The 25,143-nt window shown below is 54.8% G+C and overlaps 2 protein-coding genes across 4 annotated transcripts; one reads left to right on the top strand and one right to left on the bottom strand.

Moving 5' to 3' along the window:
• Positions 1 to 4,535, top strand: AVPR2 (arginine vasopressin receptor 2). 3 transcript variants are annotated; one of them, XM_036270979.1, is made up of 4 exons: positions 1 to 286; positions 2,567 to 2,619; positions 2,944 to 3,822; positions 3,991 to 4,535. In XM_036270979.1, the coding sequence occupies exons 2-4, from the start codon at positions 2,595 to 2,597 to the stop codon at positions 4,194 to 4,196; spliced, it is 1,110 nt and encodes a 369-aa protein (XP_036126872.1). In that variant the 5' UTR covers positions 1 to 286; positions 2,567 to 2,594; the 3' UTR covers positions 4,197 to 4,535. The 3 variants fall into 3 exon arrangements, with proteins under 3 accessions (XP_036126872.1, XP_036126873.1, XP_036126871.1); XM_036270980.1 differs by lacking the exon at positions 1 to 286 and adding an exon at positions 1,281 to 1,716; XM_036270978.1 differs by lacking the exon at positions 1 to 286 and adding an exon at positions 1,990 to 2,064.
• A 261-nt stretch (positions 4,536 to 4,796) lies between these two features.
• ARHGAP4 (Rho GTPase activating protein 4) lies at positions 4,797 to 22,961 on the bottom strand. The gene is made up of 22 exons (XM_036271357.1): positions 22,856 to 22,961; positions 18,544 to 18,751; positions 18,306 to 18,468; positions 18,007 to 18,069; positions 17,550 to 17,735; positions 16,736 to 16,864; positions 16,432 to 16,653; positions 10,194 to 10,295; positions 9,849 to 10,040; positions 9,673 to 9,757; positions 9,367 to 9,394; positions 9,006 to 9,108; positions 8,381 to 8,441; positions 8,224 to 8,301; positions 8,000 to 8,134; positions 7,789 to 7,894; positions 7,460 to 7,693; positions 7,294 to 7,367; positions 7,024 to 7,207; positions 6,741 to 6,833; positions 6,328 to 6,421; positions 4,797 to 5,481 (listed from the first exon to the last, which is right to left on the bottom strand). Exons 1-22 carry the CDS (start codon positions 22,920 to 22,922, stop codon positions 5,320 to 5,322), a joined length of 2,769 nt encoding a protein of 922 aa, XP_036127250.1. The 5' UTR covers positions 22,923 to 22,961; the 3' UTR covers positions 4,797 to 5,319.
• Positions 22,962 to 25,143: the final 2,182 nt, after the last annotated feature.

Below are 25,143 nucleotides of genomic sequence, written 5' to 3'. Positions count from 1 at the left end.
GAAACAAGGAGTGCACCGAACAGAGATGGTCATGGGCCTGGCCTCATGGCTCAGGCACCCCGCCCGGTGTCAGCTGTGTGCTGGGATCTAGCCCTGCATGCATGGCCTCTGTCGAATCCAAGCAGAGAAACTCATAAGGAAATGAATGCCCGGGAAGGCTGGCACCACTTCCTGACCAGTCTCAGGAGCTTCTCTCCCCAGCCTCTAGCACTGCCGTGTGGAGTGAAAGCAGACGTTTCTGGAGGCTCATCGCCTGTTGGCTCAGGTCCTTGCCCATCCTGCCACCGTAGGTTGACCTTCAGTCATTAGATTCCCAGTGTACAGAGGGGGAGCTGAGGCGCAGAGAGCTGGGCATAGCCTGTGTGAGGTCACGCAGCTGGGGAATGGCAAGGCAGGGATGTATGCTCCTCTGCAGGCTCCTCAGTTCCCGGGGCGGGGCAGGGGACCAGGGAGGTCCCACCTCACCTGCAAGGCTGGGAGAGTCCTGGAGACCAAGACCACAGAGGCGATTCCAAGCTGGCACATGTGTAATGTCGGGGTGTAGGGGGTGTGTGTGTGCAGTGTGCATGTGTGTGCACTGGGTTCTGTGTGTGTGTGGGTGTGGTATGTGCTGTATGTTATGTGTGCAGTGTGTAGGGTGGGGGTGTGGTGTGTGTATAAGACCCCTGCCCCCACATCCCCTACTGCCCAGACAGAGGCTGGGAGGAGCTGGGGTACAGCCAGTCTTTCTGGCTAGGAAGAGAAGGACATGGCCTTGGTTGTACTTGGGCCTGGTCAGTGAGGGGCTGTTTCGGTCTCTTGGCTTGCAGGTCAACAGAGGAGACAGACAAACAGGAAAAAGGAGTCGAACTCAGGCCGGAGTCTGGCCCTTGGCAGTGTGCAGGCCATTGCCTTGGGCTGGGCTGGGCCAGCTGGGGCTGAGCAAGGCCAAGGCCTGTGGCAAAGGTGGGGGAGGGGTGGAAAGAGGGCTCCTGGGATGGGGGAAAATGATGGGCTAGAGTTGGAGGGAATCCTGGAGCCTAAGGAGGGGAGGGGAGGCAGGGAATGGCCAGCCCTGAAGCCCCTGGCGGGGAAGCTCCTCTCTCAGGCCCTCCACACAGAGTGCAGGAACATCAGTGTGTGTCTGTGTCTTCAATGCCAGGTGTGTGTACCTTTGTGGGCATACGGCTATTTCATATAAGTGAGGGTGTGTGTGAGAGAGAGAGGGGGTGAGAGAAAAAGAGGGAGGGGGAGAAAGGGGAGGGAGAAGTGGAATATGCATGAGCGCAGGAACTCATTAGCCCCCTCCTCCTAGGACAGGTAGTTTCAGGTCGGGGAGGAGGAAGAGGGCAGGGGTGTCCCTGGCTCCCACTGGGCCTTGGGGAGGAAACTGGATCTCACAGGGCAGGTTAAGACCTCGATCCCACCCCACCTCCTCCCTTCCTGTCCTTCATCTCCAGCTGGCCCTAATTGAGGAGTGGGAGGGGCCTTCGTGGGCTGGGAGGGGCCGGCACTCTATGTTAGTGGGGATCCCTTGAGCTCTCGCCCTTTCCCCACTCCAGACCAAAGAGAGACAGGAGCCTGGCCTGGGAAAGAGAAGTCAAGCTTTGCCACAACAAAGCTGTATGATCCTGAGCCAGTCCCACCCGCCTCTGGTCTCAGTTTCCCCACTTATAAAATGAAGATACTGAACTAAGTGATCTCGCAGAGCCCTGTCAGATCCGACATTCTAGTGAGGTGGGCCCTGTGTGGGTGAGTGAGGCGGGGGCAGAGACAGGGGAGGGTAGCCAGCCTGGCGGTCACAGCTGGGCCAAGCTAGGGACCAGCCTCAGGGCCCTCAGGAATGGAATCCTGGGGACAAACCTGGGAGGGACTGGGGGCAGGAAGGGAAGCAGTCCTTCCCGGTGCCACAGGCAGGAGGCCAGGGGAGGCGCAAAGGGAGGAGGGGAGGAAGTCCACTCCTGGGCAGGTCACTCCCAGAGGCTGGGTTGGGGTGGGGCGGGCGATGGAGAGCAGATCTGAGCTCCTGGGACACCTTAGAGCCCGCTGCTACCCAGCTTCCCAGGAACCCAGGACCCTGGCCAGGTAAGGGGCTGCAAGGGGCCCCAGGGGCACACTGGCCCTTCCTCCCCAGTCCCCAGCTGTCCCATGGCTCCTCTCTTGGCTTCTGTTAGGGAGGGGGTTCTGTATGTTTGCCTTAGGTCTGTGGACTGCCTCGGTGGGTCCTAGGCTCGGTTTGTCTATCTGTTTAATTGGCCCTCTGTCTACCTTCCCCTGCCCAGTCCTGGGAGGAACATAGGAGGTCCATGTGTGGTTCAGTGGGGCCAGACCTCACCAACCGTGATCCAGCTAAGGGTGTACCCCCAGCTGCTGATAGCAAGGAAACACATGCGCACACACACACACCCCAGTGCCTGATCGCTGGAAAACACGCGGGCGTGTGCACACACAGCTGCATGCATAGGCTGGAACCCCCACCCCCACCCCACCACACACACACTGTGCCACCCACGCACCTTTCTAAGGGCCTCTGTCCAGAGACTGGCCCTTTGGATGGAGGCTAAGCTCGCCACCCTATCTCCTCTAGGTGCTCAGGACACAGCCCCAGCCCCACCATGCTCATGGCTTCCACCATCTCTGGTAAGGTTCTAGCCACTGGGTCCCTCCCCTTCCCACACAGGGATGAGCCAAGTGGGCTGAGTGGGGTTGGCTGGAGTGGGTTTGGCTGAATCTGAGAAGTCCCTCTTTCAGAGACCTCTTTCACCCTTCTCTCCAGGCTGCCCATGGGGGCTGGGGCTGCCCTTCCCTCCCTACCATGTGAGGTGGGGGGATGATGTGTGCTCTGCTGGTGAGATGAAAGCGGAAGACGCAGGCCACTGGCCAGTTGGAACCTCCTTGGTTTCTCTGGTTCCCCTTCAGAGCACACGCCCTAACTTGCCCCCTCCCCACCCTGTTCTTGCCCAGCTGTGCCTCGACCCCTCTCTCAACCTCTCCCACCTGGCAACAGCAGCAAGGAGAAGCCTGGGGACCCCCGGAACCAGCTGCTGGCTCAGGCGGAGCTGGCCCTGCTCTCCATAGTCTTTGTGGCTGTGGCCCTGAGCAATAGCTTGGTGCTGGGGGCCCTAGCACGGCGGGGCCGGCGGGGCCGCTGGGCGCCTATGCATGTCTTCATCGGCCACTTGTGCCTGGCTGACCTGGTTGTGGCTCTGTTCCAAGTGCTGCCCCAGCTGGCCTGGGATGCCACCGACCGCTTCCAAGGGCCTGATGTCCTGTGCCGGGCTGTCAAGTACCTGCAGATGGTGGGCATGTATGCCTCCTCCTACATGATCCTGGCCATGACGTTAGACCGCCACCGTGCCATTTGCCGCCCCATGCTGGCATACCGCCATGGAGGTGGAGCTCACTGGAACCGGCCAGTGCTGGTGGCCTGGGCCTTCTCTCTTCTTTTCAGCCTGCCCCAGCTATTCATCTTTGCCCGGCGTGAAGTGGAAGACCGCAGCGGGGTCATCGACTGCTGGGCCCAGTTTGCCAAACCCTGGGGTCTCCGTGCTTACGTAACCTGGATTGCCCTAATGGTGTTTGTGGCACCTGCCTTGGGCATTGCTGCCTGTCAGGTGCTCATCTTCCGGGAGATTCATACCAGCTTGGTGCTGGGGCCAGCAGAGAGGGCCAGGGGGCGCCGAGGAGGGCGCCGGACAGGCAGGGAGGGAGCCCCTGTGTCAGCAGCCATGGCCAAGACCGTGAGGATGACGCTAGTGATTGTAATCGTCTACGTGCTGTGCTGGGCTCCCTTCTTCCTTGTGCAGCTGTGGGCAGCGTGGGACCCACAGGCACCTCTGGAAGGTGGGTGTGGCTGTGGCTTGGGCTATGGGGAGGGCTCGGGCTTGGCTGCAGGTGCATCTCTACCTGCCCCCACACTCAGCCATGGGCTCATGAGCCCCTAATAGGCACATGGGGTCAAAGCCCTGCCTGGGCACCCTCAGCCCCAACCCTTCTCCTTTACCTACACAGGGCCCCCCTTTGTGCTCCTTATGCTGCTGGGCAGCCTCAACAGCTGTACCAACCCCTGGATCTATGCCTCCTTCAGCAGCAGTGTCTCCTCAGAGCTGCGCAGCCTGCTCTGCTGCGCTCAGAGGCGCACCCCACCCAGCCTGGGGCCCCAAGAGGAGTCCTGTGCCACTGCCAGCTCCTTCCTGGCCAAGGACACTTCCTCCTGAGAAGCCAGGGGGCGCCTTCCTTCCAGAGGTTCCACAAAGCTCAGCTGCCTGCCAGGGCCTGGCCCTGGGACTCACTGGGAGAGGAGGGCCCACTGGGAATTGGCTCCCAATTGTGAGAGGCCCAGGAGGTCGGCCCCTTGGTGCAGGGTATGGGGAGGGGCTGCTGCAGCATGGTGGGGGCCCATGGCTTCCACCTCAGTCAGTGCCTGCCTGGGAGATGGAGGTCCTAGGGAACCCAGGAGGAATGAAAGGGGGTGAGGCCAGGGACCTTCACCTCTCCAGTTCCCCTCTGCCTTCTTTCTCACTCTCTCCCTAAAAATAAAAATGTCAGCTTATTTTCCACCCAGTGAGTCTCCTTGGATCAGGCTAACAGTGGGTATGAAGGTGGCATGGAAAGATGTTCTTAGACCCCCCCCCCCTCACAGATATATGTATGACTTTGGAACCCATGATGCAGGTGACTGAGCCTTCAAATGTACAAGTCCCCAACCCACACAGCCCTGTGCCAAACCCCCCACTACCCCCAGCAGAAGCTGGTCCAGACTCCCAATCTGCCACCTTTGCTGAGCACCCTGGCATCTGGCCTCAAGCAATGAGGGTGCCAGGGAGTTGGCCCGGTACCCACCTGCCCAGTCCCCCAAGACAAGAGAACTGGTTCACGCTGGGGAGTCAATGCACAAGTCTTTATGAATGGCTGCCAATGCCTGCCAACCCCTGCCAGTCTCATGCCTCAGCTGAGGCAGAGAAGGGCCTGGGCATTGGTGGGCATGCTCATCTGAGCAGGACACCCACCATCCACCAGCCACTGATGAGCCCTCACAGAAAAGCTGGGGAGGGGCCTGCCCTCAGCCTCCTTTGGCTGCTTCCCCAAAGGGGCCTAAGCCGGGGCTGGGGCAGGCAGGAACATGTTTGGGCAGCTATGTCCTCTCTGCAAAGGGTCAAAAGCAGATGCTTCATGCTTGCTGGACAGGGCTAGGGAGAAGCAAAGGGCCTGGGGAGGGTGGAAGGTCTTGCCAGTGACCCCCTAGAGTGAGGGGGAGCCAGAAGCACCTCAGTGTGGTTTGAGGGGTGAGTCCAGGCCCTGAGGTTGGGACACTGAGGGTGAGGCTGGTGCCCCAGGGCTTCAGGAGAACCCTTTGTTCTTGCCAAGGCGGCTGCAGCCTACAGGCTTCGGGCTGCGGGGCCCGGGGCTGGGAGAGTTGGTGGGTGCTGGCCCGAGGCCCTGGCGGACAGCAGTCTTTCCCAAGAGCTCCTTAAACACGGAGTCCATGGTCTGCGCCACAGCCTGGCGGAGGGGTGAGAAAGGGAAGGCATCTGGTAGGAGTGTCCCCTACCACCCAGCCACTCTCCCCACTCCCAGGTCAGTGTGTTGACAACTAACCCAGGAGTAAAGCCTTCCTACCCTCTGCTGCTCAAGCCTCCACCAGAATTCCCCACTCCGAAAACAAAGTCCTCTGCCACCAACCTGTCACCAGGCCCTTCCTCTCTGTGGGCCTGAAGCTACCGTTCCTCCTGCCTTGCCCAGTTGCCCCCTGCCACTTTCGGTGTGGCTGTAATGACTGTCTCAGCTGGGAGCGCCATCAGGTGGGGGAGGTGGGCCCATCAGACAGAACAGGGAGCCAGGGGTCCCCGGGCTGCACACCTCCCTGGGCCGTGCACAGCACCCCCTCTCTTCCCTTGAGAGAACCACTGTTCTGCCCAGCTCCACAGCCAGCCACCCCCTCCAACCTCTTTCCCATCTGTCCCTTTCATTCTCCCTGGCCCACCAAGCTCCTGCCATGTCACCACCTGTCACCACCTGTCCCCTAGCCTGACTCTAGATTCTAGCCTTGAAGCCAGCCTAGTAGCACCTCGCCCATACCACTCGCCACTTTCCACTCAAGAATCAATCGTGAAGTTCAAATGCATGAGCCTCCAATGTCCCCCTGACTTCTGCTGCTGGGCCCGTCCTTCCCCTCACTTACACCCTTGCTGGCCTGCCCCTTCCTTGGTTGGGCTCAGCCAGCTTGTCTGAGGCCAGGAAGGCCAAACTCAAACCTCAAGAAGAAAGAATTTGATTTATAAGGGGAGGCAGAGATACCCCCCAAGAAGAGATATCCCCACCTGCCACTCAGCCAGTCCCCACTCTCACCTTATCCACCTCCACATGTCGCTCTGGGGAGGTTGGGACCAAGCAGTGCCGTCTGTGCCCAGAAGGGCCCCCAGGGGGGGTGCTTGGCTCTGGCCTGCAGGGCACAGACAGGGAGTCTGACGGGGCCCTGGGAAGTCTGCACTAACCTGGCAGTAGCTCCTCCCGTCTCAAGGTGTGGCCAAAGGAAAAAGGCAGTGAGGCTGGCCCAAAGGGTCCATTCTGTCCTCCTTTGGCATCTTTCACCCAGACAACTCTCCCCCCACTGGACCCCTCTCCGTGTACCCAAAACCTGACCCCAGCGCCCTCCAGCCTGGCCCGTTGCCTGCTCCTGGGACAGGTTTGGCCCCCAGAGCAGTGGTCAGCTGAGGTCACTAGAAGGGGTTTTCAGGAGGGGCCGAATTCCCCTTGCTCACCGATGGATGAACTCCATAGCCAGGAGGCTCTCTGGACTGCTCAGCAGCTCCCCTGAAGCCTGTAGCCCCTGGCCCACCATGTGCTTCTCTGCTCTGGGGTCAGAAAGATGTCCTGTTTAGGGTTCTGGGGCTAGAGGGCTTTGTGCCTCCGTGCCAGCCAGAAGCGGTCAGAAGGGCACGCAGAAAGTCTACAGACCCCGGGACTTGGCATATGGGAAGGGCCAGGACCTGGGTGGAAGGGAAGCTGTGGAGAGCCTCCTGGCAGCATGGGGCACTCACTCACCCCTCAGGCAACATGATGTACTTGTGAGGAATGAGTCCCCGAGTGCCAGCACACTCTCCCCGCCACCAGTCGCCTGAGGCCCGCTCGTGCAGCCGCAGCACATCCCCGCGCTGGAAGGTCAGCTCCTGGGCTGTGCGGCCCGTGTAGGCAAAGCAGGCCACAGCCTCCACCACCCCCTCCAGGGCTGGGGAGAAGAAGGGGTCTGAGTGGGGAGCAGAGTGGGCATCCAGGGCAAGAACAGGGTGGGGTCCTCCTTCCCGACACCCTCACCATCCTCCTGAACTGGGATCCCGGCTTCCAGCTCCGGCTCGTTCTCCCCTGCTAGGCCCTCCACCTGGGTGTCCCTGAGGTCCAGAGCAAAGCGAGGAGGATAAGTGGTTGAGGGGGCTCCCCTTCACTGGATGTCCCCCCCCCCCCCGCAGCACAAAGAGCATACCCCAGGCAGCTGGCGGAAGGCGGTGCCATGCACTTCTCGTAGACAGGGCCTGGCAGGAGGGTCAGGGGTGGGAAAACCCGTGCGGGCTGCACAATGAGCGTCTGCACCAGCTGGTTCACCCGGCCCTGCAAGGCCACAGGGTCCTGCCCAGGGGGCACGGGCAGCAGTGTCGGCCCGAAGCACACGGCCAGGTTGTATGGGTCCATCATGTTCTCATCGCTATACTGGGCCAGGCTGGGGGTACATGTGGGTCACCAGCAGGGAACTCCCTGCCCAGTAGCCCCTGCACCTCCCACATCAGCCGCCCTTGTCCCCTAAGAAGCACTCACTGGTTGAGGAAGGTGAAGAGGTAACGCAGGACCACCAGCACCGGTCCTGGGAGCTGTGCCAGAAGGCGGCTCACGAGCTCTACCCGCTCCTCCGTGGTCTCCAACTCTGTGGCCAAGGCCACCACCGAAGAGGAAAGAAGGCCATGAGTGTAGTCACAGGCCACTGGGGATTGGCCCCTCCCATATGGCTGGCCTCAGGCCCCCGTCTCACCTGCAGAAGCCAAAAGCTCTCCAAATAGGTCGGGGGGGAAGAGTGGGGGCTCCAGGCTCCGAAAGTAGAGCTTCAGCACCCCAGCCACTGAGTCCAGGTCATGGGCCGTGCAGCCTTCCACCAGTGGGTCCTCCCCTGAGGACAACACCACACAGGGTGCAAGAAGGCTGATCCCACCCATTCTAGCTAGCCCTCCACCGCCACCCCACCCTGCCTGTCCCCACCTCTCTCGAACGCATCGCGGATCTCTGAGACCCGGGGCTGGGCACCCGACACTCGGAAGATGCCCTCGTGCTGCAGGCCTGCAGGAGGACAGAGAGCCGGGTAAGGCTTCTCCCCACCCCCTCTAGATGGGTGCCAGGTGCTGGGTGCCAGGCTTACCGTTGAGGTTAATGAAGCGGACACAGCTCTCCACCACCAGGGGCACGGGCTGGCCTGAGCTCTGGGGACAGAGAGGGTGTTCACTTCTCTCTGGACACAGCAAGTCCCACTTTGTCATTCGCTCACTTTTATTTTATCTTAACGGTGCATTATGGTTGTTGGCAGCGAGGACATGCGGCTTGCAAGACTCGCTCCCATGTGTCTGATGTCCCTGGTGCCATTTTAGGCGGGGCCTTACATTTTACTTGCTGTTTATTGCTGGCACGTGAAAATGTAATCTGATTCTGTATGTTGACCTCAAATCATGTAACATTGCAAAACTCAAATTTGTTCATTTAAATAGTCCATCAACTCTTTTGAATGTTTGCATACATAATCACATCATGGCAAATGCTAGCTGCTGCCTGCGGCTTTCTGTAGATGCCGGTTACTAGTTAAGGACGGTCCCTTTGATCAGTGGAGGACTGGCAATGGCCCACCCAGGAAGGTGGGCTAATGAGTGGTTGGCAAAGAAGGACACTGGGGTCACAGGCAGCCAGGCCACAGAGGTGGCCCAGGGCTGGAGAGGGACCAGAATCCAGGGGGAGGGTCTGCATTTAGTTGGAGGGTGAGGCAAAGCGAGTACCTGGATAAACTTCTCCATGTCTCCCCCGAAGAGCTTATGGTTATACTGGGAGCTGGGGCGGGGGTGGTGGCTCTTCTGCAATTTTCTCTGTGTGTACTGAGTCCTGTGGTAAATGAGAGCTGGCTCTAAGGGTTGTGAGCATGGGGAATAGGATGGCCCACCCCCTCTCCCAGCCCAACCAAACAGGGCCCTAGAGCTTTCGAGTTATTCCAGAATCCACTGGGCAATGTGTGAGATTGAGGCCACAGAGGAATGAGCAGCAGAGCTGGGCCCCAAAGAGAAGGATGGTGGGGACATCACAGCTTGATCCCTGCAGAGCCCCAGCTCCTTGAAACAAACTAGCCCCTCCTGAAGGACTCACCAAGGCACCTGCCGCTCCTCCTTGTTACCTGTAAAACAGAAAACGTTGGCGTGCCTCTCAGGCCAGGAGTTCCTTCATACACGGCAGAGAGAAAGGTACGGCCTAAAGGCCAAGGGTGGTAGCAGGGCCAAGGGTGCAATAGAGGCCAAGACCCTTGCTGGTTATTTCCTGCGTACCGACCAACCTCCCTTGGCAGAGAGGAGCATGGGCGGGGTGAAGTCCCAAGGCAGGAGAGCCAAGGGCAGGTGCTGCTCCTGGCCCTGGGGTGGAGTGGAAGAGACTAAGGGGGCCAGGAATGGGGCCCACCTCGATTAATGGCCTCCTGCAGTTTCTCATGCTTGGCCTGCAGCTTGGCAAGGATGCTCCGTCCACTCAGGTATTCCTGGAGCTTCTGGGAAGCCCCCCAAAGAACCCTCCGTTTTAGTCCCAGCTCTGGGCCCTCCCTGTACCCCATCCTTGCCCCCCAGCCCAGCCCTCCCCACCGTGATGTAGAAGGTCTCAGTCTCCTGCTGCTGGCCCCGCCTCCGGCCAGCCTGCCGAACACCTGGGTCCGAGCTGGTGGACTTGAGGGACTCAGTGGAGGGACTGGCCTGGAAGGAGTCAAGCACGTCCCCGTCTTCCAATGCCACCACCTCCAGCAGGGCCTGCAGTGTGGCCTTTAGAGTCTTGTTCACCTGAGGAGGAGACAGGAAGAGCAGGGCAGGAAGAAATGGGGTACAGGCAAGGGATAAGAAGTCCAACTCTGAAGGAAGGGAAGAGGAGGCCATGGCTACCCAGCTCCGTATCTCCAAGTCCCTGTCTCCCACCTAAGGCCGGGCCACTCATACCTCCTCTGTCTCTATGGTCTGTCGGTCCAGGCGACTCTGGATATTCTGGGCTCTGGGCAGAATCTCGTCCCGCAGCTCCACCTCAACCCGGATCTCAGCCACCTGCAAAGGGCAGCATCAAGGAACTGAGGGCCAAGCCTGAAGACAGAGAGCTCAGACATGAGAGTGGGGTTGGGCAGCAGGCACTGATGTCTCCAGGGCGTGAGGGAATTGAGCACATTTCCACTGCCTGATATACAGGACCACCAGGCCTTGATGCTAAAGAAAGGAACATGCCCGGCCAGTGTGGTTCAGTGGTTGAGCATCAGCCCAGGCACCAAGAGGTCGCTGGTTTGATTCTTGGTCAGGACACATGCCCAGGTTGTGGGCCCGATCCCCAATGAGGGGCATGCAGGAGGCAGCCAATCAATGTTTCTCTCTCTCTCTCTCTGCCTCTCCCTTCCTCTCTCTAAAATCAATAAAGAAAAAAATATTTTTAATAATAATAAAGGCACAGCTGTAAGAAAGAAAGATCTCTTATCCTTTGAGACTACATGGAGGGACCTGGAAAGTATCATCCTAAGTGAAACAAGCCAAACAGAGAAAGACAAGTATCATATGATCTCACTTATTTGTGGAATATAATGAACATAACAGTCTGAGGAATAGGGTAGTCCCAGAGACGTGGAAGTGGGGTACAGACTGACAATCCCCAGAAGAGGTGGGGTGGGGGAGAGATAAACCACAGAACTTATATGCATGTGTGCATAAACAGTGGATATGGACAACAGGGCTGGGGACACGGCGGGGAGGGAGGAGGAGGGGGGAATCAGTGGGGGAAAAAGGAGAAACATCTGTAACAAAAATTAATTAATAAAAAATAAATAAATAAATAAAATGAAAAAATAATAATAAAGGAACACAACCATGCACACCCAGACTTGCCCATAGACACTCATGGCAGCGCACTCATAACCACCCAAAAGTGGCAGCAGCCCAAGTGTCCAAGAGCTGATGAATAGATCAGCAAGTGCATTGCATCTGCACAACAGAATGTTATTCAGCCACAAAAATGAAGTCCTGGCTGATCCACGCTACAGTGTGGGTGAATCCTGAAGACATTCTGCTGAGTGAAAGAGGTCAGACACATAGGCCATATATTATATGAGTCTATTTACATAAAATGTCCAGAAGAAGCAAATCCATAGAGATAGAAAGATTAGTGGGTGCTAGGGACCCGGGGGAGGGGATGGGGAGTGACTGCTTAATGGGTCCAGGGTTTCTTTTTCGGGTGAGCATGTTTGGGAATTAGATAGTGGTGATGGTTGCACAACTTTGAATATTCTAGAAGCCATTGAATTGTACACTTTAAATGGGTGAATTACATGGCACATCAATTATATCTCAATAAGGGAGGGTTTTTTATGGTCAGGAGGGCTGGGGTCTGAGACAGAAGAGGAAAGGCCCAGCCAGACCTCTCCTGGGGAGAGCAGAGGGCAGAAATAGACTCCCATGGGCAGGGTGGAGGGTGGAAGGAGAAAGCCTTAGGAGATGAAGAATCTCTCTCTTTTGAAAATGTAAACATCCAGAAAACCCTGACATCAAGTTAAAATTGAGAGTGAGGACTTCATTTATCCCTGGCAGGCTAAACATGCCCAGCTCTCTGCTCCCCCAAGCCCCACCATAAAGCGATGCATGAAGGCATAAGTCACAGGGACACCAGACAGAGCGGAGGGGACAACGGCACACAAAAGTCTGTTGAGACTTGTGGAAGATGGAGACCGGCGTATCTGACTCAACAAAGCCCAGACAGAAGCCAGTCACAGCAGACCGTTGAACCCAGGAAAGCTCAGAAGATGGGGGCGCAGGAACCAGGACTGGCTATCTAGGAAACAGTACCACAGTTCCTCAAAAAGTTACACAGAGATTTGTCAGATGATCTGGCAATTCCACTTCTGGGTATCAACCCAACAGAATTGCAAGCAGGGTCTCGAAGAGATAATTGTATACTCGTGTTCCTAGCAGCAGTATTCACAGTATTCAAAGGTGGAAGCAACCCAAGTATCCATTGATAGAGGAATAGATGAACAAAATATAGTCTATCCATGCAATGGAATATTATTCAGCCTTAAAAAGGAAGAATATTCTGACATATGTTTCAGCATAGATGAACCTCGAAGACATTATGCTAAGTGAAATAAACCAGTCACAAAAAGACAAATAGTGTATGATTCCACTTGTATGAGGTCCTAGAGGAGTCAGATTCATAGAGACAGAAGGTAGGAGGGTTGGTGCCAGGGGCTGGTGGAGGGGGAATGCAGGGTTACGTGTCTGATAGGAATAGAGTTTCAGTTTGGGAAGAAAAAGTCCTGGAGATGGATGGTGGTCATGGTTCATGTGGTTAATGTCACTGAACTGTACACTTAAAAATGGTAAATCTTGTATGTATTTTACCACAATGATAAAAGAAATGTATATCTAGGCCATAGGGAGCACCAATATTAGAATACCCACCCCGTCAGAACCCACACAATTAGCAGAAAGCTAGAGATTTAGCCTGGCTGGTGTGGCTCAGGTCGCCGGATTGATTCCCGGTCAGGGCACACACCCAGGCTGTGGGCCTGATCCCCAGTGGGGGGCATGCAGGAGGCGGCCAATCAATGTTCTCTTTCATCGGTGTTTCTCTCTCTCTCTCTGTCTCTCTCCCTTACTCTCTCTCTAAAATCAATAATGAAAAAAATATAAAAAAAGAAAAAGAAAGCTAGAGATTTACTTTCTGGAAAGGATAAAACAGAGGAATTTTGGACTCAGGGACAATAGTCACAGCTGAAGGAGACAAAACTCCCTACTGATGAGAAAGAGCAAAGCAGCTGCCACCATCTAGAGCTGGCCGGGCACTCACAGCTGGGGCCTGGTGCTGTCCCATTGAACATAAGGAATGTCAGAGAGCATCAACATCAGACAAGGCCCTTCTGTGACCATGACGGGTAAAGACAAAAAGAAGACCATCTTGTAATCATGTCTGAGCACAGACAAAAACAAAAATGTTGTCCAAGCCACAAAAATAAGCAAACCTCCCTCTGTCTCAGCTCATGAGTGACTGCTGCTTCCTCACCGATGACAGTTTTAGTCTCTCTTCATCTCTCACCCTGCCTTCTTAGATAAGATTTATTAAGACACACAGACAGAGTTACTTCCTGTCAGCATCCAAGCCAGAGTCAAGCCCCTCCCCCATACACCCCCCAATTCTAGCCCAAGTACTAGAGTTTTTCCTAGCACCCTCTTCCTTAGACACACCCCCCCTGGGTCCCCAAGGTGTGGGTCTCCCTTACAACAATGATCTGACTCCCTGCCCAGCTACCCTGTGGAGAAGGGCACTGTTGACCAGCTCTCCCCACGCACATCACATATTTCATGCCACCCTCCGTGCCTCCTCTTAACTATGAATTGATGGCCAAGTCAGCCATTTCAGGGAAGCTCTAAAATGGAAGACATAGATCAAAGCGATGTTTTTAAAAATGCTGCAAGAAAACAGAGAAAATGCAAGGAACAGAGAAAAATGTTGAGAAAACAAAAATAAACATTTCAGAAAGATTTGAGAAGATATTGTGTTCATGAAACAAGAACAAAGGGTTGTTTTAAACAGAAATTGGGAAAACAAAACAGAACCTAGAAACAAAAGTATGAACATAATTTTTTTTTAATCCTCAACCGAGGATATTTTTCCATTTATTTTCAGATAGAGTAGGAGGGAGAGAGAGATAGAAACATCGATGTGAGAGAACACATCGACTGGTTGCCACCCACATGATCCCAACCAGGGCCAGGGACAGAACCGCAACCGAGGTACGTGCCCTTGACTAGAATCGAAGCAGTGACTCTTTGGTCCACAGGCCGATGCTCTAACCGCTGAGCCAAATTGGCCAGAGCTGAAAGTAAATTTTTAGAAAAATTCAACAAGGGACCCTGGCCAGTTTGGCTCAGCAGTTAGAGCATCGGCCCGAGAACTAGAGAGTCCCGGTTCGGTTCCTGCTAAGGACATGTACCTCAGTTGCAGTTTGTCCCCGGCCCCAGTTGAGGTCGTGTGGGTGGCAACCAGTTGATGTGTCTCTTTCATGTGGATGTTTCTCTCTCACTCTCTTCCTCCCTCTCTCCCTCCCGCTCTGTCTGGGGATAAATGCAAAGGTGTCCTCGGGTGAGGATTAAAAAAAAAAAAAATCAACAAGGGGTTGGATGAGGTAGTTGAAATCTCTAAGAAAGCAGAATTGAAAGGCATAGAGATGGGGAAATAGGAAAGAGAAAAGATAAGAAAATTAGAGAATTAACCCATGAGGTCCAACATTTAATTACATGAAATCTTTTTTATTTTATTTTTCAATTACAGTTGACATTCAATATTATTTTATGTTAGTTTCAGGTATACAGCATAGTGGTTAGACAATTAGATAATTTATGAAGTGATCCCCCTGATAATTCAAGTACTCACCTGGCACCATACATAGTTATTACAATATTATTGACTAAATTCTCTATGCTGTATCTACATTCACGTGATGTACAACCAATATGTACTTCTTAATCCCTTCACCTTTTTCACCCAGCCCCCCCAACCTCTTCCCATTTGGCAACCATCAGTTTGTTCTCTGCATCTATGAGTCTGTTTCTGTTTTGTTTGTTCATTTAATTTATTGTTTAGATTCTGCATATAAGTGAAATCATATGGTATTTGTCTTTCTCTGTATGACTATTTCATTTAGTATAATACCCTCTAGGTCCATCCACAATTACAAGAATTCTTGAAAGAAAAGAAAATTAAGGAGAAGAAATTATCAAAGAAATAACATAAGCCCCAAACCTAAGGACAACTTTTCAGACTGACAGGACCCACTGTTTGCCCAGCATCATGAAGGAAAAAGAATCGCCAAAGCACAGCATCATAAAATTTTACTACAGAGGGGAAAGAGACAACCGTGAAAGCTTCATGGAGAAAAAGTACAAGTCACTTACAAAGGTTCAGAAATAGGAAAGGCCTTGCCCTGGCCGGTTTGGCTCAGCGGTTAGAGCGTCAGCCTTCGGTCCAGAGAGACCCGGGTTCGGTTCCTGCTAAGGGCACGTACCTCGGTTGCAGTTTGTCCCCGGCCCTGGTTGGGTCATATGGGTGGCAACCACTCGCTGTGTCTCTTTCACGTCAATGTTTCTCTCTCTCTCTCCCTCCTACTCTATCTGAATAAAATATGGAAAAATGTCCTCGGGTGAGGATTAAAAAAAAAAAAAAAAAAGGAACGGCCTTGGACTTTTCACCTACAATACTGAAAAGAAAATGATTTTCTACCTTGAGCTCCCTCTCTCTCTAGCTAAACTACTGATCCATTTCAAGGACAGAATACCGACATTTTCACACATGCTCCAGGACAGGGCTCTGAAACGAAGAGGGAGTACAGATTGCTCGGTGTGGCAGAGAGGACTGAGAGGACTATAGCAGGGAGGTGATGGTGGGGCTCAGCCCAGATCATCCATGGAAGGAAGTCAGTAGAGCCTATGGAAAGTTGAAAAGCAACTAGCAGCCTGCTGCATGATTTGAACACACAGAGGGAAATTCCAGAAGCAGCAGCTGAAGACTGGGAAGTGGCTATTTCTGGTGAGTGGGAATCGGGAACAGAAAGGGTGAGTTCGAGAAAGGCTCTGTGACATTGAAAGCCTTGAGTGAGGCTTTTCAACTATTTGACTTTTTCAACTATTATTTTGGTCAAAATACAGATAAAATAACTAGAAGCTCCAGGTAATCCCAGTCCATGTGCAATGCCCTTTAGGATAAACTGGTAAAGGAAAAAACAGCACAGAGACAAGTAAAAAGATGCCTAATTATATTTTACTGCTTGTATGGTTCATTTCCCTCCAGATTTGTGTTATGAAATGTCAGAAACATACAGAACAACTGGAAGAAGAATATATGGCCAGCTATATATGGCCTACCACTCAGTATCAACACTGGTGATATTTTTGCTGTGTTTGCTGTTGTGGGGGGTGTTCATTCGCTAGATGAACTGCAATGAGCCACAGAAGTTTGTTTGCTTCAAATGCGAGTGGGGGGACCTCACGTGTCTCAAGGCCATTGAATGAAAGTCTGAGAAATAAGCTACATTCAGGAGTCTCAACTCCTTAGCAAAGTGAAATTCACTGACTTACCTGAAGGGCAGAGAACACAAAGCCCTTGATGCTGATGCTGGGGGCATTAAGGGGCAGGGGCAGTGACCCTCACCTCATCCCCCTCATGGGGCTGGTAGTCAAAACGCAGCGGGGGACAGAAGGCGACTGCATGCACCTCCAGCACCTTGGCCTTGTCCCCTGGAGGATCTAGAGCCTCCACCGCCTCTTCCAGGCTGCCCAGGCCCTGCATTTGGGAGGCTTGGGTGCGGCTCTCGGCAGCCGTGTAGCTCCGGAGCACCTGCCCCAGGGCCAAGTGGAACCCTGTGTCACAGCACTGAGGAGAAAGCAAGGACACGGCTTGGGCGGGCCCCAGTGCACTGGGCACTGGCCCCCCCACCTGTCCACCTAGCACTCACATCCATGAGGTCCAAGACATCATGCAAGTAGTAGTTGCTGACAGCAGCGTTGACACTGGCCAGGCTGAGCAGGTACTCGTTGCGCGCCTTTGTGCACTTGAGTTTGTGCTCCAAGAACTTGGCCTGACGCTGCTCAAGACCACACAAGTACACCAGGATTATCTACTTGGCCAGCCCCCACACTCTTTTTCCCTGCCCTCTCCATGTGGACAGCTACACCTGAAGTCCCACAGGCCCCTCAAACAGCATGGCCAGAGTCCCAGCGTGTTCACCCACCTCACCCTGCTGTGCACAAACCCTCCTGTCTTGGGCTGGCTACCCCAGCTCTGCTTCAGCTCCTCCTTGCTTGGCACCTCCACATTCTGGTATTTCTGCCACCCTCAACTTCATCCTCTCTTCAAATGTTCTTTATCCCTGCACGTTACCCAATCACCCATTCTACGTGTCTTCTTGCCCCCTGAAGGCTCACAGTACTGTATGAGACAAGAAGGGTAGATGGAAAGGTCCCGAGGCTTGGAAGCACCAGGGCTCTCTTCACCCCTGAGCTGGGGGGAGACAGCTATCCTCCTGACCTCTCTGTGTACCACCCCAATGTGGGGAGCCCTCCAGAGCCAGCAGGGCTGACCAGACCCAGGCCCAGGCCTAGGTCTGCCCCTTACAGCCTTGCCAGAGGTCTGTGGCTCTCCCCTCTCCAGCCCTGCCTTCCCTCTCCATGCACTGCCTCCCAGCAGGCCCCAGTGAGGGCCAGGGACTCGAAGGGACAAAGGCCAGGAGCCATAGCTTTCACAGACAGACCGATGCTACCCAGGCCCACCTTTTCCACCAGCCGTGATCCCTTCTTGAGGGAAGTCTTGCGGAGGGGCCCTGCTTCTGTGGTGGCGGTGGCTGGGGCAGCAGCAGCACTCCGGCCAGCCCGCTTCTCCTCCTGACGCTCAGCTTCCCGGAGCTTGGCCTCAGCATTCATGCTCTCTGTGTGGTACACCTGGTACGTCTTCTTGGCCTAAAAGGAGGCCCAAGCCCAGGCAGCCCTGCTGAAGGCCAAGGCCACAGACAGCCCTCCCCCTCTTCTTCCTGGCCCAGCTGAGACTCAGACCTGAGAGTTAGGCAATCCCACATGAGCACCAGGCCACCCACCCAGTGCCCAGAGCAGGGAGAAAGGGCCATGTTTGCGGTCCTTAAAACCCAGGTCTCTCCTGGGCACCGGATTCTCCTCTGTGGGCCTGGCTTGGCGAGATATAATGTGATAGCCTCCCTGTGATTGGCGCCCTTACCGTCTGAAGCTCTGACACCACCTCCAGGAGCTCCTCCTGCAGCTGTTGCTCCAAATCCTTACTCTGGGGAGGAGAAGTGTGACCAAATCACTGCCCCAGTGCAGCACCCACTGCTGTCCTGGGGTGGTCACTATACCTCAGTTTGGCACTGAAGGCTCCACCTAGCTCACCCCTGCCTGACACCTATCTGGCTTCCTTCACCCTCCCAGCGCTGAAGCCTCTGGATTGAGTACCCATAGGCTGTCCTCAATAGATCCTGAGGTCATCCACACCTCTCACCCCCAGGGCCAGGGCCTTACCTTCTTGACTATGCGGCCCACATCCTCCGCAATGTGACTCAGGCGCTGGACAAGTGGCCCGGCCAGCACCTCACTGAGGGCCGCGCTATCCCGGCTCTGCTGCCGCGTCTGCTGCAGCAACACAGCCCAGCAGTGCAAGGACGACAGGAGGGACGGCTCCTTCCTGAGGGCAGAGGGGCACTCAGACTGGGAGCAGGGTTTGGGCCCTGCCACAGCCATCCTGCCAACAAGGACCTACCGGAAGCTTTGGTACTCCCGGCTACTGCCCCCCAGGCGGCCTCCACGGCTGGAGAAGCGTTCAGCCAGCTTCTCCAGGCCACGGGAGTACTCCAGCTCCACCTCTGCACGGCGCCGCATGAACTCCGCCAGCTCCTGCAGCAGCTCCCGCCGCAGCTCACCCTGTAGCTCCAGGCAGCGCAACTGCTCACTCAGCTGCGAGCGCATCTCTGTGGGGAAACCGTGGATCAGGCCTGGATCAGGCCTGGGCAGCAGGTCGTCCAGTCTGCCCTGAGGGTGAGGTCTGGGCTGAGGAGGAAGAAGGAGGCTGGCCCCCAGGGAGGAGTTCCGGGTTCAGATATCCAGCTGGGCTCAGGACAGTCCTGAAGAAAGGGACCTCTGGGCTGAGGCTAAAGGGAATCAGCCAGGCCCAAATGGTTGAAGAGGAACGGGAAGGCTGTTTCAGGGAGAGGGGAGAGCCATGCAAAAGCCCAGGGGTGAGAAGGACTGTGGCCGATCTGGGAGGGTTGGAGCCAATTGCGATGGTGGGAACACAGAGCTGCCCCAGCCCCACCTTGCCCTGTCCCCTGCCAGGCACCTTTCACTTAGGCTTCCCATAACTCCCGGGTTCCTGGAAAGCCCCCGAATTGCTTCCCCTGCCACTTCCTGTCCCTTAGGTGCCCAGGACCCCAGGCAGAGCAGCCTCCCTACAAACACAGACACTCAGGGCCATGGCGGCTGTGGTGCTCTGCCAAACCTGCAATGAACTTGTGGCAAAGGGCAGCCCCCAGGTGAAGGCGGGTGGCCAGGGAGAGCTGGTCTGGGCTGACAAATGAAGGGAGTGAGGAAGCTGGCCTGTTCTCTGTCCCCAGTTCCCACTCCTGATCACCTACCCCAGGGCCCCCCTAGCCCCACCTCCCAGCAGATAGAGCCACACCCAATGCCCCCACACTGCTGGCTTTTGACACTTTATCACTGGCTTGATTGGGCAATGCTGCTTTCTCCACACAGACCTAAAGCAAAGAACTGCCTGAATGACAAGCTTAGGCAATCGCTGCAAACACTTTGCCACCCACTGTGCGCCCAGGTGGGCACTGGGATGCCCAGGGAAATAAGTCACTGTCTTGTCTTCTGACAAGCAGGTCACCCACTTACTAATCTCTGCCCATGTGCCTAGGACATTCTTCATTCAGCAGAATGTTGATTATGTACCTAGTCTGTGCCAGAAACGTTCTAGGCATAGAGATACAGTGACAAAGAGGGTTGACGAAGTGACTGCCCTCATGGAGTTGAGATGGGAATGGGGGAGACAGATAGCCAGTGAACAGATCAGAGCAGGGGGACAGGGAAGGGTTCTATTAGAGGAGGGTGGTCAGGAACAAGTGACACTGGAGCAGAGAACTGAAGGAAGTGATGGAAGGGCCATGGGGACATCTGGGGAAGAGTGTTCAAGCAGAGGGAACAGTGAAGGTGGCTGAAGCCAGTATGGGTGGAGTCAGCTGTGCCAGGGAAAGTGAGAGAGTCAGAGGCCAGTGGGGGCAGAATGCACAGGGACCCTGGTTCAGGGGACTCCCGCTGAGGGTAAGGGAGAGGGAAGCCACAGCACCCTTGGGCTGCCATGGGGAGCCCAGTAGGAGGTCAGGTGACAGAGGAAAGCACCCAACCCAGTTGGCAGCTACTGCACCAGTCCAGGCAAAAGACAATAAGGGCTCAGACTAGGGAGCCAGCCTGGGAGGATGGGTGAAGTGGCAGGACCTTGGGTGGCCGTTTGAGAGGACTTCACTGTGAACAGGATGGTACCAGTACCATTTGGATTTCTGTGCCACCAGTGACTTCCCAGGGGTTGTGGGGTGTGGAGTAGCTTCAGTGGGTTCTGCTTGCCAGGCATCCTCATCTCTGACTCTGATCTCCCTTTGGAGAACACCCCTTCCTATTCTCAGCCCCTGGGTCCCCTCTGCCTGACTCCAGGTGCCCCAGATGTGGCTGCACGCATAGCCAGTCCCTCGGCCCCTCCACCCTCATCCACCACTGGGCTCATTGATGGGCACAGGAGCCACAGTCCTGACATTTTCACTAAAATTACAGAAAAGGTGCTCTTTTTCCACCAAGGGGGTCAAGCTGTGTAAATGGAAGCCTGGGGAAGGCAGGCAGGGGTGGGAGTGGGGAGCTTCCTGACCATGAAACCAATGCAGACCAGGGCAGAGGCAAGCAAGACAGTGTCCTATCATCTCAGGCTGGGCTCCAGTGGCTAACTCTCAGCTCCGCAGGCCAGGTAGAATGAGTTCTATACCACTTGCAATCAGGAGAGTCTTCATTGAATCAGGGTAACATTTTTTGAATAAAAGTAAATGTCATTTCATGACAAGAAATGTCTGAGACCTCCCAGCTCACCTCACCTTCCTCTGGCATCTGTCCCACCTTCCTGGAGCAACAGCTCTCTGGAGACAACTGAACAGCCAGCCAAACTGTTTCATTTATTCTTCAGGGCAGCCATGCTTTGGTCAGGATCCAGACACGCACACTGGCTGGTGTCAAGTAGTAGACTTGTGAATTAGTGCTGTCTAAGCACAAAGAGCTGGAGCCTAGCCATAGCCTCTAGGCTGTGTCTCTGTCCACTTCTCAGACCTCAGCTTAGATGCACTCATCAGAGAACCCTTCCCTGACCTCTCCCCAAACTAGGACTGGCCCTCTTCCCACTCCCTTTCTTGACATCCGGGCTTTCCCTTTATAGTGGTTAGCATCATAATTAAAATTGTGTGATGCCTTGTTTACTAGATGTCTCTGAGCTATAGGAGGGCAGCAACTGGTTCTCTTTTGCTCAGCAAAAAAGACGGAATAGATGCATACAAAACATCTGCCATAAGGAAGGATGGAATCTACTATGCTTGGGCCCCACCAGCACTTCCTGTGAGCAAGGCCTAGGTCTCACTTCTGCTGACAAGCAAAGCAGAAGAGAAGATGGCCTCCCAACCACGACTATGCTGACCTTTCAGAATTTAGAGTGTCAAGACAGTGATCCTGTTTTCTAGCATAGTAGGAAGTTTCTTTTGGCGGTGGTGGGGGTGGGGGACAGGGAACAGAAGCTAAAATCATTGGAGGGCCAGAGCAGGTAAGGAACATCTTAAAGATAGCCTTACTCAAATTCCCAATTTCTCAGTGTGAATTAATTGACCCATATTTGCTGACTGAAGAATTTCCAAAGTCCTTCCACCTCAGGATATTTTGGGGAAGCAGGATGGAAATCATTATCTTCATTTGAGAAATGATGAAGGTGAGGCTTGGAGAGCTGGCTCACCCTCACCATTGCCTTAAGCTGGCTCTGGGTGGCAGCCCGCCTCTCACAGATGGGGAGGACTCAGTCACACTTTGGTATAAATTGCCTGCATTGATAATTACATTGCAACCTGCATCTCTGGGTTGGAAGGAACTTCGAGGGTCATTTCATTCTACCTCTTAAGAGCTATAGTGCTGTGTGACCCCGAGCAAGTCACTGCTTCTCTGAGCTTCAGTTTCTTCCATTGGTAAACAGAGTGATTGAGAATGACATATGGGGGGTCACGCATCTAAAGACACTGGGAAACTTTATGGCCCCAAACTGCTGGTGCTTGGATGCTACCTTCTTTCCTTTGCAAGAGTTTCCACGCCCTAAATAAAACCGCACAAGTTGTCAACTAAGAATTTGCAAAGCTGATTTGCATGCAATTTGCACAGTATGTTTATCAGTGTCCAAAGAGGTCTACTCTTCAGAAGGCGCCAGGGTGGCCCTGTTGAATCTCTCGGCCAAGATTCATTGCACTAGCTTGACCCAGAGACAGTGGCCCTCAGCTCTAAGCCACTTTGGTGCCCAAGGGAGGGCAAAGGGACTGGGCTACAGGGACTGAAGTGGTTTAAGGACAAAGCCATCACTAATACATCCATCTAGTTACCTGGACTCCCTTATCCAGCCTCCCTCAGCAAAGTCAAAGTGTTTGAGTTTATTCTGGCTAGAATGCCACTTTCTGGGGGGTCATCTTGGTGCACCTGGAGGCCCCATTGTCTTCTAGGGCTCCTTGGGTGAGGTGCAGGGAGAACTAAGGAGGGCAGTGAGACTAAAGGAAGGGAATGATGGAGGCATGGAGGAGGGAAAGGGGGAAAGGAAGGTAGAACGGTGAGGTGATTGAGGCAAAAAGGGTGCAGAGAAGCGGGCAGGGGGCTCAGGCTCCCTCCTTCAACATCCCCTCAGATTGCTGGGGGAGGATAGCAGACCCTGGGACAGCAGCAGGACTTTTGGGGCTCCCCCATGGCCTTGGGGTCTCCACAGGGAACTGGACCAGAAGAGCCCAGTGCCCTCTCACCTTTTACTTGCGTCTCATACTCGGCCTGCAGTCCCCGCTCCCGGCGCAGCTTTCCGTGCATGGCCATGGCAGCCGAGCAGGGGCGCCCTGGAGCCCGCTGCTCCCACGCGGGCCAGGGCGCTGGGTCCTAGGGTTCTGTAGCCAGCACCCTGCATCGGCCCCGCCCCACTCCACCCCCAGTGCAGCCCTGGGGGCGGGGCAACTCAGGCCAGGCACTGCCTTCCAGAGACTCCTGTGAGGTCCCACTGAACTGGGGCCTTGCCTCCCCTCCAGCTGGGTGCTGGGCCACACCAGGGCTGCCTTGTGCCCAAAGCTCTCTTGCCAAGCAGCCAGGGCCAATGTGAGAGCCCCAAGGTGTCCAGCAATCTGGCACCCTCTGGCTGCCGTCCCCCCACCTCCAGAAAGCTGTCCAGCCACCACAACCAGACAGCACTCTTCACAGCATGGCCATTGGCCCTCAGTGCCAGTGGGCAGGGACACCATAGCTGCTCCAGGACCTGGACTACCTTGAGTCACCAGCTTCCCCCAGACTCCCAGGACATCAGATGGGGCCCACCCTTCCCAAGTCACAGCCCTGAGAGATAAGTGCAAGGAGCCTGAAGAACCAGGTGGGAAGTTCCCAGGGTGGGCTGGAAAGGAAGGTCAGCACTAGAGAACAGAACCTCAGCAGTTGTTCCCTCCAGCCCCTTTCTCAGGGGGAGAGCAGTGTTCAGCTAAGGTTCCCCTTCTGTTCCACCCCATAGGGAGGAACAAGCCTCGTTTCCCCATAGGTGGTTACCACTTCCTGCTGCCGGAAGAGACTCTTCTGTCTCCTTTCCCCTGCAGTTTGCACCTGTCCTGTCCTAGGCCTGGGGGTGGGGGCAGAGCCTTCCTCCAGCCCCTCAGAGCAAGGCCTTAGTAAGCCTGGGGGCAAGTCTGGGGGCCTCCCTTATCCAGGGGTACTGTAGTTTCCCTCCACCTCTCTTTACCAACTCAAAGCCACAGGGCAACAACTTTTCTCCAGTAAATTGGGAAGGCAGGATGCAGGTGGCAGGTGACAAGCCAGACTATACAACTGTTTTCAGTTGGGTGGGAGGGAAATCCCTGGGGTCTAGATGGTGGGAGAGGAGTGAGGCAGTTAGGCTTGTGCCCAGGGAGGCTGGTCTGTAGGCACTAGTACAAGGGGTCCAGGCCTTTGTGCACAGGGATGTCAAAGTCAGGCTCTGTACACATGTGAGCACATGTGACCTAGACCTGCAGCTCTTCAGGAGGGAGGGCAGGCTGTGCAGGTACTTCCTGCCTTTCAACTATAAGCAATTCTCTTACCCAGAAAAGGAAAACATACCTCCTCAGCTTGCTGCCCGCACCCCAGTACCAAAGGCCTTCTCTAGGATGCTCTGTGTCCATGTGGTCTGGGCCTGGAAGGCCTAGGAGCTGGCCAGACCCCAGCAGGCCCAGGACCTGGGCTTCCAGTAGCTGGCCTGAGCTGTACCAACTGTTCAAATCCTTCAGCAAAGCAGGTGAGCAAGTCTCCTGCCCCTTGCAGCAGCAAGCAAGGGTGCACCCACCCCTGAAACTGCTCCTGTGTCAGGAACCCATGCCCCTCATCAGCTAACCCTAACATACCTTGCCCCTTTTTCTCCATCTGGGCCCTAAATGACCCTCAAAAGCCCCTTGCCCATCCAGCAGAGCCTGGCACAGGGCTCAAACCCACCAGAAACTGCTGATGATCTCACCTCACCCCTTCAAATGTTCTCCTCAGCCCTTTTATGATTCCAGAAATACTGATGTGATGCCCCATACAGGCACTGCCTTAAAACCTCAAGTAATTACCCCTGGTTTTTAGGACACCTGTTTGGCATTTAAGGCCTTAACACTTGCTCTGTCCTCAACTCCATTGTTCACAAAAAAAGCCAAAATCCCATTATCTCGCTTTAGACGTAGACCAGATCTGTGGGACCTTGCTAAAGCTGTTAATGAGTGAGTGTACACTTGGTCCTGAAGCAGTGACCACAATGCTGACTTGGTCAGGTCTGCTGCGTGATTGACGGAGGGCAGATGAGATCAACCGGGAGGCTGTTACAAGCAATCCACATCAGAGCAAGAATAAATGACAGCATGAATTGGGCAGTAAGGCCTGTCCTATTTTCTTACAAGTCCGCTTTCCATACGTATAACAATGAGGTACAATGTTGTACACCTCAGTGTATACGTTCATGGGGGGGGGGTTGGAAGGTCCCCCGTTGCCTACCCCAGCCACACTGCGAGGGGCTAAGGAAGCCTGCTTTTCCTCAGCCTTCAGGCCACAG

This window comes from Molossus molossus, unplaced genomic scaffold (genome assembly GCF_014108415.1).
Source record: "Molossus molossus isolate mMolMol1 unplaced genomic scaffold, mMolMol1.p scaffold_m16_p_2, whole genome shotgun sequence".
Taxonomy (NCBI): Eukaryota; Metazoa; Chordata; class Mammalia; order Chiroptera; family Molossidae; genus Molossus; species Molossus molossus.
This window is presented reverse-complemented; position numbering and strand designations above follow the sequence as displayed.

What these genes read in the sequence shown, in the direction of transcription:
- AVPR2 (XM_036270979.1), top strand. Translation starts at nt 2,595, where the DNA reads ATGCTCATGGCTTCCACCATCTCTG. An exon ending in CATGGCTTCCACCATCTCTG is followed by an intron (nt 2,620 to 2,943) that starts GTAAGGTTCTAG and finishes GTTCTTGCCCAG; the next exon opens with CTGTGCCTCGACCCCTCTCT. An exon ending in CCCACAGGCACCTCTGGAAG is followed by an intron (nt 3,823 to 3,990) that starts GTGGGTGTGGCT and finishes TTACCTACACAG; the next exon opens with GGCCCCCCTTTGTGCTCCTT.
- ARHGAP4 (XM_036271357.1), bottom strand. Translation starts at nt 22,922, where the DNA reads ATGGCCATGCACGGAAAGCTGCGCCGGGAGCGGGGACTGCAGGCCGAG. An exon ending in ACATGGAGAAGTTTATCCAG is followed by an intron (nt 8,442 to 9,005) that starts GTACTCGCTTTG and finishes CTCTGTCCCCAG; the next exon opens with AGCTCAGGCCAGCCCGTGCC. An exon ending in CCGCGATGCGTTCGAGAGAG is followed by an intron (nt 8,135 to 8,223) that starts GTGGGGACAGGC and finishes TGTTGTCCTCAG; the next exon opens with GGGAGGACCCACTGGTGGAA.